The sequence below is a fragment of the Amphiura filiformis genome, chromosome 4 (assembly GCF_039555335.1).
Source record: "Amphiura filiformis chromosome 4, Afil_fr2py, whole genome shotgun sequence".
NCBI classification, from domain to species: domain Eukaryota; kingdom Metazoa; phylum Echinodermata; class Ophiuroidea; order Amphilepidida; family Amphiuridae; genus Amphiura; species Amphiura filiformis.
Window position 1 is genome coordinate 85,158,549 of NC_092631.1, and position 17,709 is coordinate 85,176,257.

General features: G+C 36.4%; 2 protein-coding genes across 2 annotated transcripts in view; one reads left to right on the top strand and one right to left on the bottom strand.

Moving 5' to 3' along the window:
• Positions 1 to 5,946, top strand: part of LOC140151564 (general transcription and DNA repair factor IIH helicase/translocase subunit XPB-like) — a 35,520-nt gene extending 29,574 nt beyond the window's left edge. The window contains exon 19 of the mRNA XM_072173952.1: positions 1,189 to 5,946. Within this exon, the coding sequence (XP_072030053.1) occupies positions 1,189 to 1,323 (135 nt within the window). The 3' untranslated portion in view covers positions 1,324 to 5,946. The remainder of the gene's footprint in view (positions 1 to 1,188) is intronic.
• A 7,140-nt stretch (positions 5,947 to 13,086) lies between these two features.
• On the bottom strand, positions 13,087 to 17,597 carry LOC140151566 (uncharacterized). The gene is made up of 3 exons (XM_072173955.1): positions 17,455 to 17,597; positions 14,911 to 15,030; positions 13,087 to 13,844 (listed from the first exon to the last, which is right to left on the bottom strand). Exons 1-3 carry the CDS (start codon positions 17,536 to 17,538, stop codon positions 13,662 to 13,664), a joined length of 387 nt encoding a protein of 128 aa, XP_072030056.1. The 5' UTR covers positions 17,539 to 17,597; the 3' UTR covers positions 13,087 to 13,661.
• Between the last annotated feature and the right edge of the window lie 112 nt (positions 17,598 to 17,709).

Sequence of the window (17,709 nt, forward strand, 5' to 3'; positions counted from 1 at the left end):
GGTGTATATTTAGTTTAAAAGCAGAGTTCCTTTATATCTTGAGGGAGCTCTTTGTACTGTATGCACAAAATATCTGTACAATAGATTTGTTAAAAAAGAAACTTGTTATAACACCAGAAATAAAGATGTTTTCATCATGGATAAGCCAAATACTGAATATAAGAAGCGTAGTTTTAGTTATAGAGGTGCTCAACTGTGGAGCTCGATAGATGACAATGCTAGAAGCATGTGCAATGTAAAACATTTTAAACAACTTATTTCTTAATATTTGTGAATAATTTATCATTTTGTATATTTTATATTGTTCAATATCTGTATTATTTATGTAATAGTGATCTTGATGATGTGTTTTAATAAGTTAAATTTAATTTGTATATAAATCGTATATGATGTATGGATCTTGGGTATGGATGATTCGTGTTGAGGGGATGAAAGGGTTTAACTATATGCTTGGTGAGTTGGGGATGCGTGTATGTAAGTGAGGGGTGAGTGGAGTGTATGTTGTTTCATGGTGGGAATATGTGTGATTTTATGAAGATGAAAGTAGGTGCTACTTTAATAGTATTTTATATCAATATGAAATTTCTGTATTTGTGCAATAGTGGGCCTGCCAATTATCATGATGTGTTTTAATAATTTATTTCCTAATATTTGTGAATAATTTATCATTTTGTATGTTTTTGTGCAATAGTGGTCTTGATGATGTGTTTTAATAATTTAAATATAACTTGTACATAAATCATATAATAACGTTTTATTGTGAAAGATGTATGGAGGTTGTGTGTTGAGAGGGTGAGAGAGGAGTGCGTGTGAGAGTGTGACTGTATGAGGAAGAATGCAGGGTTACTATTTTATTTATTATATATATTTTGTCTTTTAGTAAAATATCGTATTAATTTTAGTTTTTAGTCTATGTACACTAATGTATTATATTTTAAATTAACTTGTGTTTGTTAGTAACATTTTTAATATCCACACGGACATGTGGAAGAACAAAACTGTATTGAACATGTTTTACCGTGTATAAATAAAGCTATTATTATTATTATTATTATTATGTTTGAAATTGCATGGTCACAAGCTCTATGTAGGCTATATACTTCCCGGGATATACATTCAACCATATTTTTGTCAGAATTTAAAATTGTTAATTTGATGACCTTTTTATTGAACTTTTTTTCCCTCCAGGTTGTGCGTCGTGCAGGAACAATGAGTTCTATGTCTGGCGCCGATGACCAGATCTACATGCAGTATCGATCAGAAGGGTCATCTTCCAAAGATAAGAAATTCTCTCATCCACTCTTCAAGAAATTCCGCAAGTGAAAGACAAACAGCCACCAAGTTGTTTTGCTTCGGAATTGCATCCAAGCGGGGGTAGTATAAACTGAAAGAAGAACTCGCAACATCCAATCCATTGTTGAAAATATTCATCAAGTGAAGAAGAGTCGCTTGGAAGCGGTGGAGACCTGTCACTGACCAAATAATATCACCCCAGGGCAGTGTCTTAGCCTAGACATTGGGGATTGCCTGTTATTTGGAAGAAATGCCTATCCAAATTTAACCTTACAAACATTGTGCAGACTTCAAGTGGTTCAGTGAGTTCAAATCATTGCAATGGCCTTTATTTAGGAATTGTACATATTGTAACTCTGTTGCATCACAACTTCTATAAATGTGACACGATCTGGTCCATGGGGGCCAAAGGTGGCAAATTTGAAACTGAGATAAAGGTAAAAATATGGAGTAAAAAACAAAAATAGGTATCAAAAACTTCATAACTTTAGAACCAAGTATGCTAGACCATTGGTGTTTTCAGTAAATGATAGCCTATTGTGTGTATAATGTAATAATTACAGTAACTCAATTTTCGAAAATGTCTCCTTTGGCCCCCATGGACCAGATCGTGTCACAAATATAAATCTGTCAACTTCATCAATTTTACCCATTCCTGAAACAAACTCAACTGCCCAACGTGATGGATGGATAGGTGATCTATGACAACGCCCAATGGTTGTATTTACCCAGGAAAGTTCGTGCATACAGATTGTTAAGGAATTTCTTTGAAAGAATCATGCATGTGCCTGATAAAACTGCATTTATGAGTTGTCATGGAGATGACACAGCCTCTGAAGTAACTTTGGTTACCTGACATTAATCTGGCTATTGACTCGGCTACAATGTGGTCATTGTAGGGATATGATAATATTGTCTGGCTGCGTGAAAGGTATATCATTCTTGATAAGAGAGCAGTTTTCAGTATAACAGATGAATTCTGTAGTAAGTATTTCATTTGAATGGACACACTGTGACTCGACCATGATAACACACCTACAATGAGGTTACCAGGCATGTACTGGATGTATGCAATTATTATGCATATGTCTAAAATGCAGTGGCGTAGATTTCTTTTTGACATTGGGGGGGATGGGTTGAAAAATTCTTGACACCTTTTGCAGACAGAATAAGTTCATAAGCTTCGCAAAGCGCACAAAAATTAGCACTTTTGGGGCTAAAATGGGCACATATGAGGTTAGTTTGGTCAGAAACCCATATTCAGGCATCAACATTGGGGAGGATGATTGTATGGACTATCCCCCCGGCAAAATTTGGGGGGGGGGGGATTTATCCCCCCAGGATTTACGCCTATGCTAATATGGCACAACATGTTCCAATTATTTGAAATTCTTACTGTAGCAATTTCTAAATAAGAGCACATTGCTAATTTAATCAAGTTTGGCAAGTCGCATATATACAGTGGTTAATACTACCTTATGTTTTGTTTATTTGATTATGCATTATTCGAATTTGTTTGTAAGAAAATTGAGCATCATAGAGAGGGCTGCAAAAAGGTTAGCCACATGTGGTTACATACACAAGCTGTTATGAAAAACATTGTTCTGATATTGAACAAGTTGAAAAAAAGTAACTTGTTCCCACAACAAAATTTGTGTGTGTCTTAAGACCAAGAGTTCAAGACCCTGATCAAGTGACAGGGGCTGAGATCCACTGAAAATTTATTTCAGAAGCCAGGTGTGGTGAAGACAATCAGCCAGTCAGTGTGGCCTCACTGGCCTGATGATGGTAACAGGTTGTTACCGAAAATATGTGTATGGTAAATGAATATTTTCTTGCAACAGTTTCGGTTTAAAATTTTTAAACTGCTGTTGTTTTATCAAAACCCTGTTTACAAAGACTATTTATTATACAACATATAAATTATGTTTCACTAAATAGGGGTTAGTAGCCATGCAGTTATTATGTAGAAGAAGGTAAACTCTCTATGGGCTACTAAAATCACCCTTCCCCCATTTTGGCTTGCCCCCCCCAAAAAAAAACACCTTTTGAAATACATTTTTTAAAATTCCTCCTCTTTTCACATGCCAATTATGAGGCTTCGTTGGGTAAACTAATTTACAACTCATCTTCTGTACAGCAAAATGACAACTCTGTGTTGAATCAAACTCCACTGCTCTGAAACAAATACTGGCGTAGCTGGCAATTGCAACAATTGAGATATGAATAGCTATAGCTATTAGGCAAAATATATAATTCTCAATCATGAGAACCAACTTGGGTATGCACCATATTTGGATCAAGCATACTTCGGAAAGACCACATGCTTTAATACCGGCTCGAGCACATCATTTGAGAATCGACCAATCACGGTCTTCGGTCATGTGATTATGTTGTTCCACGAAAAGTATGCTGACTCAACAGTGTACTCTCGTTATCGAGAATTAGATATTGGCCTATAGCTGGTGATGAATCACTGGTAGTGATTGTGCAAATCTTAACAGCGATTGTAAATCATTGCCCAATATAATCTGTGTTGAGTTCAGTCAAACTGCTTGTAATGATTATGCTAGTTTGTTAGCAATTGCTAATTAATATGTAATTTTGTTAATAGAGCGACTGGATGTAGACATAAACAGATGTTGCACTGGTAGGGTAGTGTCTGCTCCTTATGACACGACCATAAACATAAAATATTTGGATATTTGCAACAAATAAAATTTGGGTGCAATAATTGTGAAATACCCTGTAATTTTCCACCCTGATGTGGCAGTGACTTCAGTGCATATTTGATTGGGTGCAGCTATAAATGTTAGTGTTCGCTCAAAGCGCTGGCATACACACACAGTGACGCACACACGCAATTATAGATAGATGCACACGCAAAACAGCTGCCTTAACACATTGACGTCACTTTTCCTTGGCTTTTTGGATCTTTGTGTCTTTATTTCTTGAACAAATTCAACGAATGAGGTCTTAAATTCAAGCTAAAAGATGCAGCTATTGACAGTCTTTTTCTTCCTATATACATGCATCCTTCAAATTTGAGTATTGTTGCACAGGCTTAACGTGCACAGTTTACCTATGCACAATCCTGGGGCCTAGGATATACAGGGGGTGAACATAACTGGTACCTTAATTCTTTGGCTTACTGTATATATGTTTCAATTGGAATTCCAGTTTCCTTTCTCACGAAGTAAGGGCTAAGAGTAAAATTGTACAATTGTGTTTGGGAGTGGCCTTCTCTCTTTTCTCTTTTTCCTAGCTATTTTCTTCCATTTCTTGCTTTGTTTATCAAAGCTATCTAGGCCAGCATGCATATATTAGCCTACACTGGCTATCCAGGCTTGTGCATTTGTATGAGCTTGGAACGGTCCATGGTTTTCCATGGATTAGCATGTGTTCCTCACGGACCAACCTGGGTAAACAAACAAACAATATAAACATTTCCAGGGTATTACCTTCATGCAAGTATACTGAGAGGCAGCCTAGGTTTCAAGACACAGAATAAATTTACAGCCTATGAAAAGCTAATCCCACAAAATCTTGAAAATAAGCTAATTTTATGTATACTTACATGAAGGATAGACCTTGCCAGGGGCCAGTGGCACATATTTGGCAGAGACACCAAGTGTCACATAATGCCATACAGAAGCAAAGGGGGCACTCATTTGTCACTCTTCATGGAATGATTGACCCTCATGAACAGGTGATGCTGGACTTGCAGTTGGTGAAGCACTCTGTTTTGATTAGTCTACGCTATACTCATATCTGTTTGATCATTCTTACAACTTCTTCAATACTGGTTACTGTGTCTCATCTCAAATTGAGAGTAATGCCATGTTGGATTTCAACGTGTCAGATTCAAATCAGTGCATTAATGCAGTTATGTCACCAGCGTAGACAAATAGCCATTCTACTCAGGTGTATACGCCCTGCGGGATTTAGGTTGGCGCACACGATTCAAATCTACCTCTGCGAAATCCAAAATGGCATTACTCTCAACTTGAGAAAAGACTAACTATAGTATGATAAACAGGGATTTTAAAATGTTCTCTCAACAAATACTTGATTTTAATAGGCCTACTTGATATTTCATCCCACATCCATGGGATTTCATCAGAAAGTGAGGTAGAGCGGTAAACACCTAGTCATGTGACCCACGGGGTAACCTGCGGTCACATGACTGATGATCGGTTTGTAGACGCCAGATACATGTAGCACATGTCTCCCTTTGGTAGTTGTGTGGAGATGCATTTTACTTTGTCTACTTAAAAACAAAACATGAATATACTTGTTTCCAATATTTTGTTTCACCACAAAAAAATTTATGTATTTTTGGATATGATAATAAAATTAATCAGAGACAAAATGAGTGAATTGAGTACAAACATTGTTATTTATTTTGACAGGTGTGGGGTGCCAGCACAGGTATATTGGCCTCAAGGTTTGCCAGCATTTCACCATCAATGGAAGAATTTTCTGTACTAACTTAAAATGGTTCTTGCATATATAAGAAATCAAATCAAGACAGAGCATTATAAATACATTATACTGAAAAAATTACACAACTTCTCAAACAAAATGAGTCACATTTCTTGAAATATGACAGCATAGAAAAGAACCTGACATTGTCTAAGAACCAAGGAATTACCACTAGAAGTTTGGTACCAACAAGCCAACTATTTAAGGTTATTAAAGCTTTGGCAAAAACTGCATTGCTCAATTCATAGCGAGCGTGTAGAAGATTAAAATATCACAGATATACTTTTATAGGTGCTGCGGTTCTTGAGGGCTGAAACAACAACACTTTTGTAAAACGTACATAACTCATTAACAACAATAATTAAGCAATTTTGCAAAGTATACGATTTGTAGAACTAACTTTTGCAAAAAACATCAAGGTGTTAATTTTCAATAATATATTGATCTAGATAATAAAATCGATTTTAGGCTGTTTCACCAACAATACCTCGCTCTACCCTTAAGGGATCTAAAATGAGCGTTTATTGCGTTTCGACAGTATTTTTTTTTGTTCTTGAGAGCACCTCAGACCTATGGAATTGTATTCTGAATACTAAGCATGTCTTTCTGATATCAAATAATTTGCATTTTTTGAAAATCACAATATAATACAAATTTTATGACAAATTATGAAAATTTGATATTTTTCAATTTTGATATATAACAGTCCTCAAAAGTAATTATATAAATCTAATGATATATTTTAAAGTGTATGTAGGAGGAAAAGCGACGAAGTCAATTGAAAATTTTGACCTTTCATATTGAAGATATGGATTTTTTCCCAAAAGACCTAATTTTTTTTTTTTGGTGTTTTGGGAAAAAATCCATATCTTCAATACGAAAAGGTCAAAATTTTCAATTGATCGTCGGGCTTTTCAACCCACCTACATACACTTTAAGTATAAATCATCAGATTTATAAAATTCACTTCAAGTACTGTTAAATATCAAAAATATCAATTTTTAATGATTTGCCATAAAATGTGTATTAAATTGTAATTTCAAAAATTCAAAATTATTTGATATCAGAATGACATTCTTCAGATTCAGAATGCAATTCGATATGTCTGATGTGCTCTAATGTCCCAAAATAAATACTGTCCAAACGCTCATACCCCAGCCCTTAAGGTGAAAAATTATTTGTGATCCAGCACCACTAAATGAGGCAGATTTTGGTAATTAACAGCAGTAAGTGTGGTGAATAAGAAAATTGAAGTTATGCTGCCACAAGTAACTGCTTCTCTGCAGGAAACAACAGACAATAGTGTTCAGTGTGTTCTTTGTACAAAGTCATTTGGGGGGTCGAAGAATTTTACTTGCTCATGGAAAAGACAAAATTGTTCCCAGTGGGCATCATTTGGTCCTGTGGTACTGTGATAATTGCACACGAAACATGAATATTTTTTTAATTGTACTTCAGGCTAATATTAAGGTGAACTTTGTATTTACCAAGTCAATTTTTAATTTTACACACATTTTTGCCCAAAATAAAGGTAAAATGTTGTGTATACTGGGCCAATTTTCAATTTTACACTATTTGGGCAGTTAAAAGGTTGAAATTTTCTTTTGTGGAGGTTGAAATTTTCTTTTGGTGATTGAGTTAGCAAACCAACTCATGGGGGGGGGGGGGGTAACACCCCTAACCCCCTGCAAAGACCACCCTGGAGCAATCATGAGATGGTAATTATTGGTTGGTAATTGTAATACTTTGAGGACTTGACACAAATCTAATGTGGGTGCACACAAGTAAACATGGAAGTAGAAATGCATACTATGTATACTGCTCCAAGAAAGTATCCTTACACTTGGAAAAATAATCACAATTTCAAAACTGAACCATATTGGGGTAACTTTGTTTTTTTAAGAGATGCACTATCTCATTCCGCACATTTTGACACCCCATTGAATCCAATGTGACTTCAAGAAGCAACGTTACAAGCATTTCATTAGACGAAGGTCCAGTTTTAAAAGTGACACACTGGCCTATTCAAAATTCCACGGACTAGACATCTGGTTTGAGAGTGGTAAATGGCTAATTTGTGTGTGCCTTTAATTTAAAACAAAAGGAACAAAAGAAAACTGAAACAAAAGAGCTGACAAATAAAATGCAAGTTATGAAAAGTACAGAGAAGTAAAACTGAAATAAATACTGCTTTAAATAAGGCTTCATTGAAGAAACTGTGTAGTCTCTTTGTTGCACTTTTTGGGTTCATTGAAGAAACTGTGTAGTCTCTTTGTTTGGGATCTTTTTGCGCCTTGTATAGGCCAATTTGTCACTTTTAAAACTGGACCTTCGTCTATTCAATTGCTTGTAACTTTACTTCTTGAGGTCACATTGGATTGTCATAATGTGGTGTCATAATGTGCAGGTTCAGTTTTGAAATTGTGATTATTTTTCCAAGTGTAAGGATGCTTTCTTGGCGTAGTATATAACACTTTAAATATGGTCTAAACCACTTCTAGATGTAAGATCAAGGCCACTTTAACACATGTCTTGCATATTCACAATAGGCTACAAATAGACTGGGTGCAGCATCAAGTACATTTTGTACAACTTCCTTGTGAAAATGGCATACTATGAACTTGACCATGCTTGCCTTGTTACTTTCACTTGTAAGAACTCAAACAAAACACAAAAATCTGTTGAAATAGTTTTTATTGCTTTTCTGTTACAAATGCATTTACATATGTTATATGTTTCTTGAATACAATATTTCAAAGTACAAAATATAGAACAATATAGTGTCTTAAGCATGCAGCTCTTTTACAATTCCACCAAATTTTAATTATTTTGTTATTCTTTACTCAAAATGCTCACAAACACAACAATTTGCCTGATTCCATTAGGTGTAAGTTAGGACATGACTGTGTAAAGATTACAAATATGCCAAAGAACATCCGATTTGAAAACAATTACTTTCATATTATAAGATCATACATTATGGCTTTAATATATTTTGTCTCAGCTATGCATAGAAGCTACTCTAAGATATGTAAACCCTACATTTAATAGTTTCTGAATAGATAATTGATGGAGTACTCTGAAATGTAACAGGAGACACACAGGCTGAGAGTATACAAATGTCAAAGATTAGCTCATTTCAAAGAAGATACCTCACCACTTTCATGTATCTTTGATACCTGTATATTCTATTGTTGTATTGTTTAGATGTTAAAGATGTTTGTAAAGCGCATTGAGAGCATTTCTGTTGTAATGCGCTATAAAGTACTTTGTATTATTATTATTATTATTATTGAACTCCAGTTTTCATCTATCCCGGGCCAGCTCATAGCTGCCCTGTTAGTGTCAATAAGTCACATGCTGAATTTATTGAAGATGCTAGGGAAGCCATAATGCCCAAAGAAATCACAAACTTTGTTGTGTCCACTTTAACAAAGACACATCCTCTTGACAAAAACGATAGTGTTAGATTTGGACCACAATGATGTACCACATACCATTATGAACAAGACTCTAGACTGTCGAATAACAGTTTCCAAATGTTGGAAAATATAAGCAAATATAAATGCATCAACTGGCAAAGAAAATTAATTGATCCTTAATGGCAGGATATAGAGCATGTCCGAAAGAACTGAACATAGTACGCAGATTGTTTATTATACACAATTAATACACTCCTGGCTGTTGCGTGATGTAACGCTTCATAAAACTACAATAAATCAGGAGGCAAAGACGACGTGGTTTAGTTGCTATTCTGCCATGATGGAGACTCAAAGGACCCAAAGAGGGCGTGATTTATTATAACGTACCCAGGGGTATCGGATCCCGTTACATCTCCTTTCCTTTAGAAAAAATGATAAAAAAAATTCTATGCTCAAAGAATTTTTTCACTAAATCTCTTTAAGTGTCCATATTGTCAATTTGACTGTCCATGTGGTTGTGATTAAATCAAACTGCTCATTAATACCTGCGATTTTTGTTAAAGTCATTATAAGTAACACAAGCACGGTATCTCCAGAACAAGGATTACAATTTTGGATATTTTCCTTCAATGAAAACAATGACTATGACAAATAAACAATACTAGGCGGTTACCCGTATTTGGCGGTTCTCGGCTGTTGCGATTACCTGGCTGATGGTGACTGTACCCACCAAGTTTTATTCCCATAGGACAGTTTTTACTAATTTGACCTCAGATGACCCCTTGTGACCTCGAAGTGACCTTCCAAAATTTGGCTCTAAATGTTGACTGTACCCACCACGTTTCATGCCCATACAACAGTTTTTAGTAATTTGACCTTGGATGACCCCAAAATGACCGTCAAAAAATTCGACTCTAAAAAGTTGACTGTACCCACCAAGTTTCATGCCCATACGACATTTTTTACTATTTTGACCTCAGATGACCCCTGGATGACCCCAAAATGACCGTCCAAAAATTTGACTCTAAAAGTTGACTGTACCCACCAAGTTTCATGCCCATACGACAGTTTTACTAATTTGACCTCAGATGACCCTGGATGACCTCGGGTGATCTTGGCCCACTTACCGAAACAAACTTGTTCCGTCTGAGGTCCAGATGCACCCACCCACCAAGTTTGAGGAACGTGCGACCCCTAGTCGCCGAGAAAATAAGCGGAAATCAGTTGTTACTAATTTGACCTCAGATGACCCCTGGGTGACCTTGACCCACTAACCAATACAAACTTGTTCCGTCTTAGGTCAAGATGCACCTACCCACCAAGTTGCATCCCCATATGACAGTTTTACTAATTTGACCCCTAGATGACCTCTGGTGACCTTGACCCACTAACCAATACAAACTTGTTCTGTCCCGGTCAAGACGCACCCACCCGTCAAGTTTGAGGAACGTATGCGACCCCCAGTCTCTGAGAGAAAACAGTTTTACTAATTTGACCCCTGGATGACCTCGGGTGACCTTGACCCACTAACCAATACAAACTTGATCTGTGTGGGGTCAACATGCACCCACCCACCAAGTTTGAGGAACGTGCGACCCCTAGTCTCCGAGAAAATAGGCGGACAGACACACAGACAGATAGACAGATAGACGATGCGTATTATTATATAGATGCCAAAAGCTCTGTTCTGATGGTACCAGTTCATACTTGAAAAATTATTGTCTCTTTTTTAAACAGATGATTGGCGACAAAGTTTGGTATGCTGTGTAATTCTCAGAAAGTTTGTTCATCGTTGCTGAAGTCTCATTGTTCAAATTGTCCATTAAAAGCGTTGATGAAGTTCAATCATTGAATGATTTGTTATTAGATTATGTCACACATGTTATTTTAAACTTAAAGTTGCTCTATCTGTCATTGTTTTAGCAACAAACTTTTGATCTTCAATTTTGATTTTTGAAATGTTCACAATATAAATGTAATCTGTCCATGTAATGATGTATTTTCCATGCTTGAAGAAGGCAGCAATGACCAGCAAGTCAAGTCCCATTTTAAAAGCAGATCCTTTCACCGCTTAACAACATCCACTGTGTTGCTGGGCTTCTGTTGATATTTCTTGAGTCCAGGTGCATCTCATCTCTTGGAGCATCTTGATGACCAACTAAGTCCATTTGCATCCTCACGGTTTTAAGGGTCTTGGATTGCAAAATTTAACCACAATAGTATAGCTTCCTCACGGTTTTAAGGGTCTTGGATAACTATATACATACAGGTTACAGTTCAACTCAAGGCGGTTGAAGATTGACTCATCATCAACAAAAGTTAAAGTCTGTACAGCTCACTGTCACTTGCTTTATTTAATTTATTATGCTTGCAATCTTGCTTACATTTAGCTCAGCAAACAGTCTATGATACACCACGATTTACAAACGTCAGTTCTTCCAAGCTGGTGTCCACACTCAAGGACGATTATACAGTAGACATTCTTAAAATTTGGACCAGATTCACATTCATGCATTCGCCGACACGCAGTTCCATCAGTTCTCTAAAATACAGCCGTAGGCAATTAGGTACGACAGCTCGTCACCTCAACTTTCGGCCAATCGGCTTCTCACGGAAACTGACGAAGTTCGTTCAGAAAGCTTATATTTTTACGCCTCGATGACCAGATGAAATCTTGCATTTTCATAGTCTTGACGACGCCCACGGCGACTGGACTCGCTTTCTGTACGGGCGGAGTCCTCCACAATGTCAGAAGACCACTCTGACACCATGTTGCGTGATGTAACGCTTCATAAAACTACAATAAATCAGGAGGCAAAGACGACGTGGTTTAGTTGCTATTCTGCCATGATGGAGACTCAAAGGACCCAAAGAGGGCGTGATTTATTATAACGTACCCAGGGGTATCGGATCCCGTTACACTGGCATTTTTCTAACACTTGTTCTGATGGGCTCTCACTATCTTATACATGGGATTGAATGTACATTTGTATGAAGATGGAAGTATATGTTGCACCTGAATCAAATATTTGAGGTATTAAGTTAATAAGTTTACACTCTTATGAAAACATACTGCATTTGTATTCACCCTTTGCACAGTCGCCTCAAAATGAGGTTCTACCCCAAAGTACATTTTCATACATATGCTTAAATTGTCACATATGCTTTGCAAAACTCAGGTGCGTAGTTTAGAAAACCACAAAAAAGAAATTCCACTTGCGTTTCCAGGGAAAACCTCGTTTTGGTAGTAAGATGAAGGATCTGTGCAAAGAGTGAATTGGATACATTGGAACTATGTTGATTAAAACAGGTGTTCCTCATTACAACTGAAAACTACATTTTTACACTTTAACACTCTTTGTGGTTTGTTCCCTTACTTTTAGGTGAGTTGATCTTATAAGAATGAAGAGGCCTATCAAAAAGTGTTTTTCAGAAAAACAAAAACATCATCAGATCAAACTAATTTTAATACTAACACTAAAATTGTCCTCAGACCACACCACCAAATGGATATATAGCCCCAAAGTAAAACAAGAAATCATATGAACTATAAGTTTCTTTTCATACCGTATTTCCTCGAATAGTCGCCCCCCTCAAATAAACGCCTCCACCACTTTTTCCAACCAAGATGTTTCAAAAATGCCGATATTTCCATGCTATCTTGTGTAGTAAGTTTACCAAGTTGCTCACATGGTCGATAATAGCAGCAATAATTGTCGAAAATCTGCATCGGAAATCCGGAAGTGAACCAAAAGTCAGTGTTTCTAGTTCATAATAATTCGTCATTTTAGCGTGACTTTTAAGCTTACCTAATGATTTTAACGGGAATCGTTGTGCTAAAAATGACCTCTAATAAACCCCCCGCTTGGAAAATGCAACGCCCGGGGCATTTATTCAAGGAAATCCAGTAGATCTCATTTATATAATCTTAGCATCCATTATATTTTTTTGTGCGTATAACAATAAGATACCTGTATAAGTACATGTACTATCAGGGGTGTAAAAACACTTCTGACAGACAGTGGCTTGATAACTTTGCTATCAGGCCAACCAAGGTAAAACTGCAAAATTACAAGCCCAATTTAGTCTAATATTATGCTGGATAGCTCTTCTTGAGCCTTTACAATGGTAACCTGCATGCCCATCTGGCTTACTAGTCAAAATGTTATCATATACACCCCTGTGTAGTAAGTTCTACATGTATAGTTTGGTCAGTTCGTAATGGGCGGGAATTGTTAGGCTTTTATTACTCTGCCGAAAAGTTGACCTGTCTGTTTAAGAAAGTAGACAAAAGTATAGGACTTTAACTAATAATTTGTGATGCTTCTTGCTAGATGTCACAAGACAATTCTCGAAATAAAATATATAAATCCACGATTTCACAAGGCCCATCGATTACGAGCTGATCAAACTAGAGAACAATTACAAAGTACAAATGAATATGGATTTCTTGATTTATTATTATTTTTTGTTACCAATTATTTTATTCTTGAATGAATTCATCATGACTGATACATGTGTCATGTCACAATAAGGCCTATTGCTGGTTTGTTTGCATTGGCATAGAAATGCTTTCTTGGTTTCATCCAGCTTGAACCTCACTGGTTTAAATTCTGTAGTTTTATGGGCACCATCACAAAAAGGCTGAAAAAGAAGAAGAAAGAAAACAATATGAAAAATTGTAATCATATAAACTTTATAATATTCAAATGAGCTTTCAAAGATAAGATTTGTTTTTTTATACTAGTGGCACTTTCACATTTTATTATACTATTTTGCCATGGTCTATAAAAGTTAAATTTTCATGGCTGTAATATGTTTGATTATGCTGTTGACCTCACAAAATAACAAGTTGGAATATGCAAATTACGACAGGAGACACAATACAATAAATTATGTACAGGCGGTATCATAATGATTGATACCCATCAGCTTCCAGTGATTATGGACCTACAAGCCCGCCACATCAAAATGAAACATAGTAGCTACCTTATAGATTAATGTTACGGTATGTACGTTCATAAAACTATAAATCCTGGGCATTTCAAGAGGATCCAATGTTGCATACTGAAGAAGCAGGCTTGTCAATAAACACCTAATACTAATATGATGGGTACCAATCATTTTGATACAGCTTGTATAAGAACAAGCTTCAAGAGAGCATGTTTAGCAATGGCATACACTGGACATCATTGACTATTAGATAAACATGATTATTATGAATTGGCACTGTGAGAAATGACAAGAAAGAACTATAGGCGATTGCACGAAAGATTGTTTGTTCAAATCGTCCTCCAGAAGACATGCAAATCCATGTAATGGAGTACAATACCAATGACCTGTTACATTGGTATTGATTCTTTTTGTACTCCATGCATTATGATAGTTCATTTGGGCAGGTAATCCGTAAAGATTTTAACTCTTGATCTCAATATAGAAAAATGTTTATCTTGATTGGGTCATATTCCATGGAAGAAGGCTGTGACGTAGTAGTAACAGCTGAAAATAACGGAGGTAATATTTTTGTATTAAGATCAAGGGTTAAAATCTTTCTAGCATAATTATATCTTGCTAGTGCATGTAATAATACCACCAGATTCTAAATTAGAAGTCATCTGTTATAAAAAAAAATCACAACAATTTATATATGAATCAACGATAAATGAATCATTCTGTACTGTTATTTTAATGCTAAACAATCAGCTCTTACCTGTTTTTTGCTAAGACCACACAAACACCATGCATACGTCTTCCCTGCCTGTAGCGTTACATAAGCTGGTATCTTCTTTGCAATATAAGTGCCCTTGGGTCCTGTCTCTAGATAGCGTACCTACATGCATAGAAAATGAGCAAATTATATATCAGCAACTTGCATAAAATTGGTAGGTAAAGTTATATAGAAAGTGGTATTTACATGACTTTAAGGTGGTACTACACCTCTGGCCAATTTTGTGCCTATTTTTGCATTTTTTCTCAAAAGTAAAAGCGCATTGGTGACAGGTAAGATGTGTATATTATAGGGGCAAGGACTACAACTACTGCACTGACAATTTTATTTCAGCACAGACAACAGTTGTGGAGTTACAGTCAAAAATGAGGGAAAACCAATATTTGATTAATAAATCAATAACTACTTGTCTTGAGTCACTGAAATTTCAGTGCAGTAATTGGATTCCTTGCCCCTATAATATACATAACTTTTGTTACCAGAGTTTTATTAGTTTTTGAGAAAAATGCAAAAATAGTCACAAATAGGGTCGTTATTATTGAATGATGCAGAGACTGGCAGGATTACAAGCTGGAAGATTAAAAGGACAATTTTTCCAAGATGCTGTGTGTTGTTTGCAGTGTAATGTGATAATTACTCACTGAAATTCCTATGTATTGAGCTGGAGAAAAAAGGGCGAGCAGCGGTGCTCCTGAAGCTGGGTGACACAATGCTAGGATAGGATAGTAAGCTTTATTTCACCATGGAGGCCCAAATCAACAAAGTTGTTCTTTCTTGGGGCAGTGGACATAACACAACATACAAAATATATTATAAAACAAAGTACAAATAAATTATGATTTACATCATCATAAAATTGATAGATTTTAAAAACAAAAGTTAAGAATATTCACTTTTAGCATTATTTTTGAAAATATCTAAGGTCATACATGTAGATTTTTGAATTATAGACCTGACGTTATAGTCTATACGCTAGAGCGCTCGCCTCTTAAACCTCTTAAAGTCTGGCCGAGTATTCCTTGTATCAAGGACGACCAGTTTAAATAGAGGAAAGTAAGGCGCGAGGATGCACCTTACATGTACGAGGAGGGGGAGCATGTCACAGAGGTATAAGTGCATTAGTGTTATAGACCTGTTGGGGAAGTCCTCTTTTGGTCTATACGCTAGCGCGCTCACCTCTTAAACCCGAGATCGTGGGTTCGAGTCCCGGCAGGACTGGAAGTGGCTCGAGGAGGCGCAGGGTACTTCCGTGAGGGGTTTGTGACACTTGGTTGAGGGTGTAATTAATATTCCTTCAACAATTCCTTGTACGGTAAGGTCATGGGAATTAAAGTAGTAGATAGTAGGTCTTTTGTCTACCTCTCTGTTTGTAAACAGACGATGATGATGTCAAAAATATCATCCTCGTCGAACATGCGAATAGGAAAGTAACAGCATTTAGTACAGTGGCAACTCGTTAACACGAACCCTCTTAACATGAAGTTCCTGATAACAAGAAGTATGTTTTACATTCCCAAGCATACATTTCACATGTTATTAGAACTGGATAAACATGAACTCCTGATAACGAGAAGTAAAATTTGAATTCCGCATAACTTCGTGTTAATGAGTTTCCACTGTAGTACTTATAGTTTTCAGCACAGTACTTCAGCGGTCACATCATGATCATCACATCATCGCCATCGCCCGCATCAGCAGTTCGGCACCTCATTCATGTCATTTGCTAGTCAAACTGCGCAACAACGCATGATGATCATGAGTGAGCTAGTTCTTTTTACGCAATGATCAGACAGAGCAGACGGACACCGCTGAAGTAATTTGCTGAATTGTATATAGTCATGATAGTACAGAACTGATGTCATGGATATTGCCATTGTTGGATAGCATATAGGTATGCAAGGTGAATTCAAATTTGCCATCAAACTGCACCATTTTATATATCAAATTAAAGCCCTTGAGTAAACAAAGCCCGGGGGAGGCACTCCCTATCCGAAATGGCAGGGATGTGCCTCGACCATGTTAAAAGTAGGGGGCTTTCAGGTCAAATGTACAATTACAAAAACTGAACCGCTTTTTTCATAGCACTTTCCGTAGCAAAGTTACATCTTGTCAAAGATTGACTTTCATCAAAAAGATTCAGCTAGCAAAATTCCCCAAAACGGCATTTCGGGGTGTTTCTAGATCTTAGTCTCATTATGATAGCAGCTTTTTTAATGGAACTGCTATCAAAATCCCTCTAAAATTCCATGTGCGATTGTCTTATCACCATAAAAAATCATATATTTGGGTCAAGTGAAGTATAGAAAACATATTTATGTAGGTTTCCTTCTTCGGCCAGTTGTTTTAAATTTCTATGTAAATATGCATTGACATTTTCGGCGAATTTGGCTGACTAGCAAATGTGTTAACTAAGGTTTGCCTGGGATACCTATGATAGGTCATAGGTAAGCTTAACTAAACATTTTGTTACATTGATCTGCACTGATCAAACACAGTAACAAAACAGGCATAGTCATGAATACATACCGATTGATATTGCAAAGTTCGAGCACCAACACCAGGTGTTAGAAATGCATTTACTAAACGAAAACCCGACCGAAAACCTGCCATAATTTCACGTGTTTTTTGCCGATCTTGTTTACAAAACGGGCATATGACACTATGACCTTTGACCTTGGATATTCCTGAATTTTTTCCAAATTGTCATGATTGTAGGATAATGTATGGTTTTACCATTAATATAAATAGGTTTTCATTTTTAACTTAAGGTTTTTTTATACA

Bases quoted from the DNA above. Each gene is read 5' to 3' on its own strand.
- LOC140151566 (XM_072173955.1), bottom strand. From the start codon at position 17,538: ATGGCAGGTTTTCGGTCGGGTTTTCGTTTAGTAAATGCATTTCTAACA. The intron at 15,031-17,454 runs GTATGTATTCAT...CTATGCATGTAG, and splicing joins GAACTTTGCAATATCAATCG to GTACGCTATCTAGAGACAGG. The intron at 13,845-14,910 runs GTAAGAGCTGAT...CTTCTTTTTCAG, and splicing joins GTGGTCTTAGCAAAAAACAG to CCTTTTTGTGATGGTGCCCA.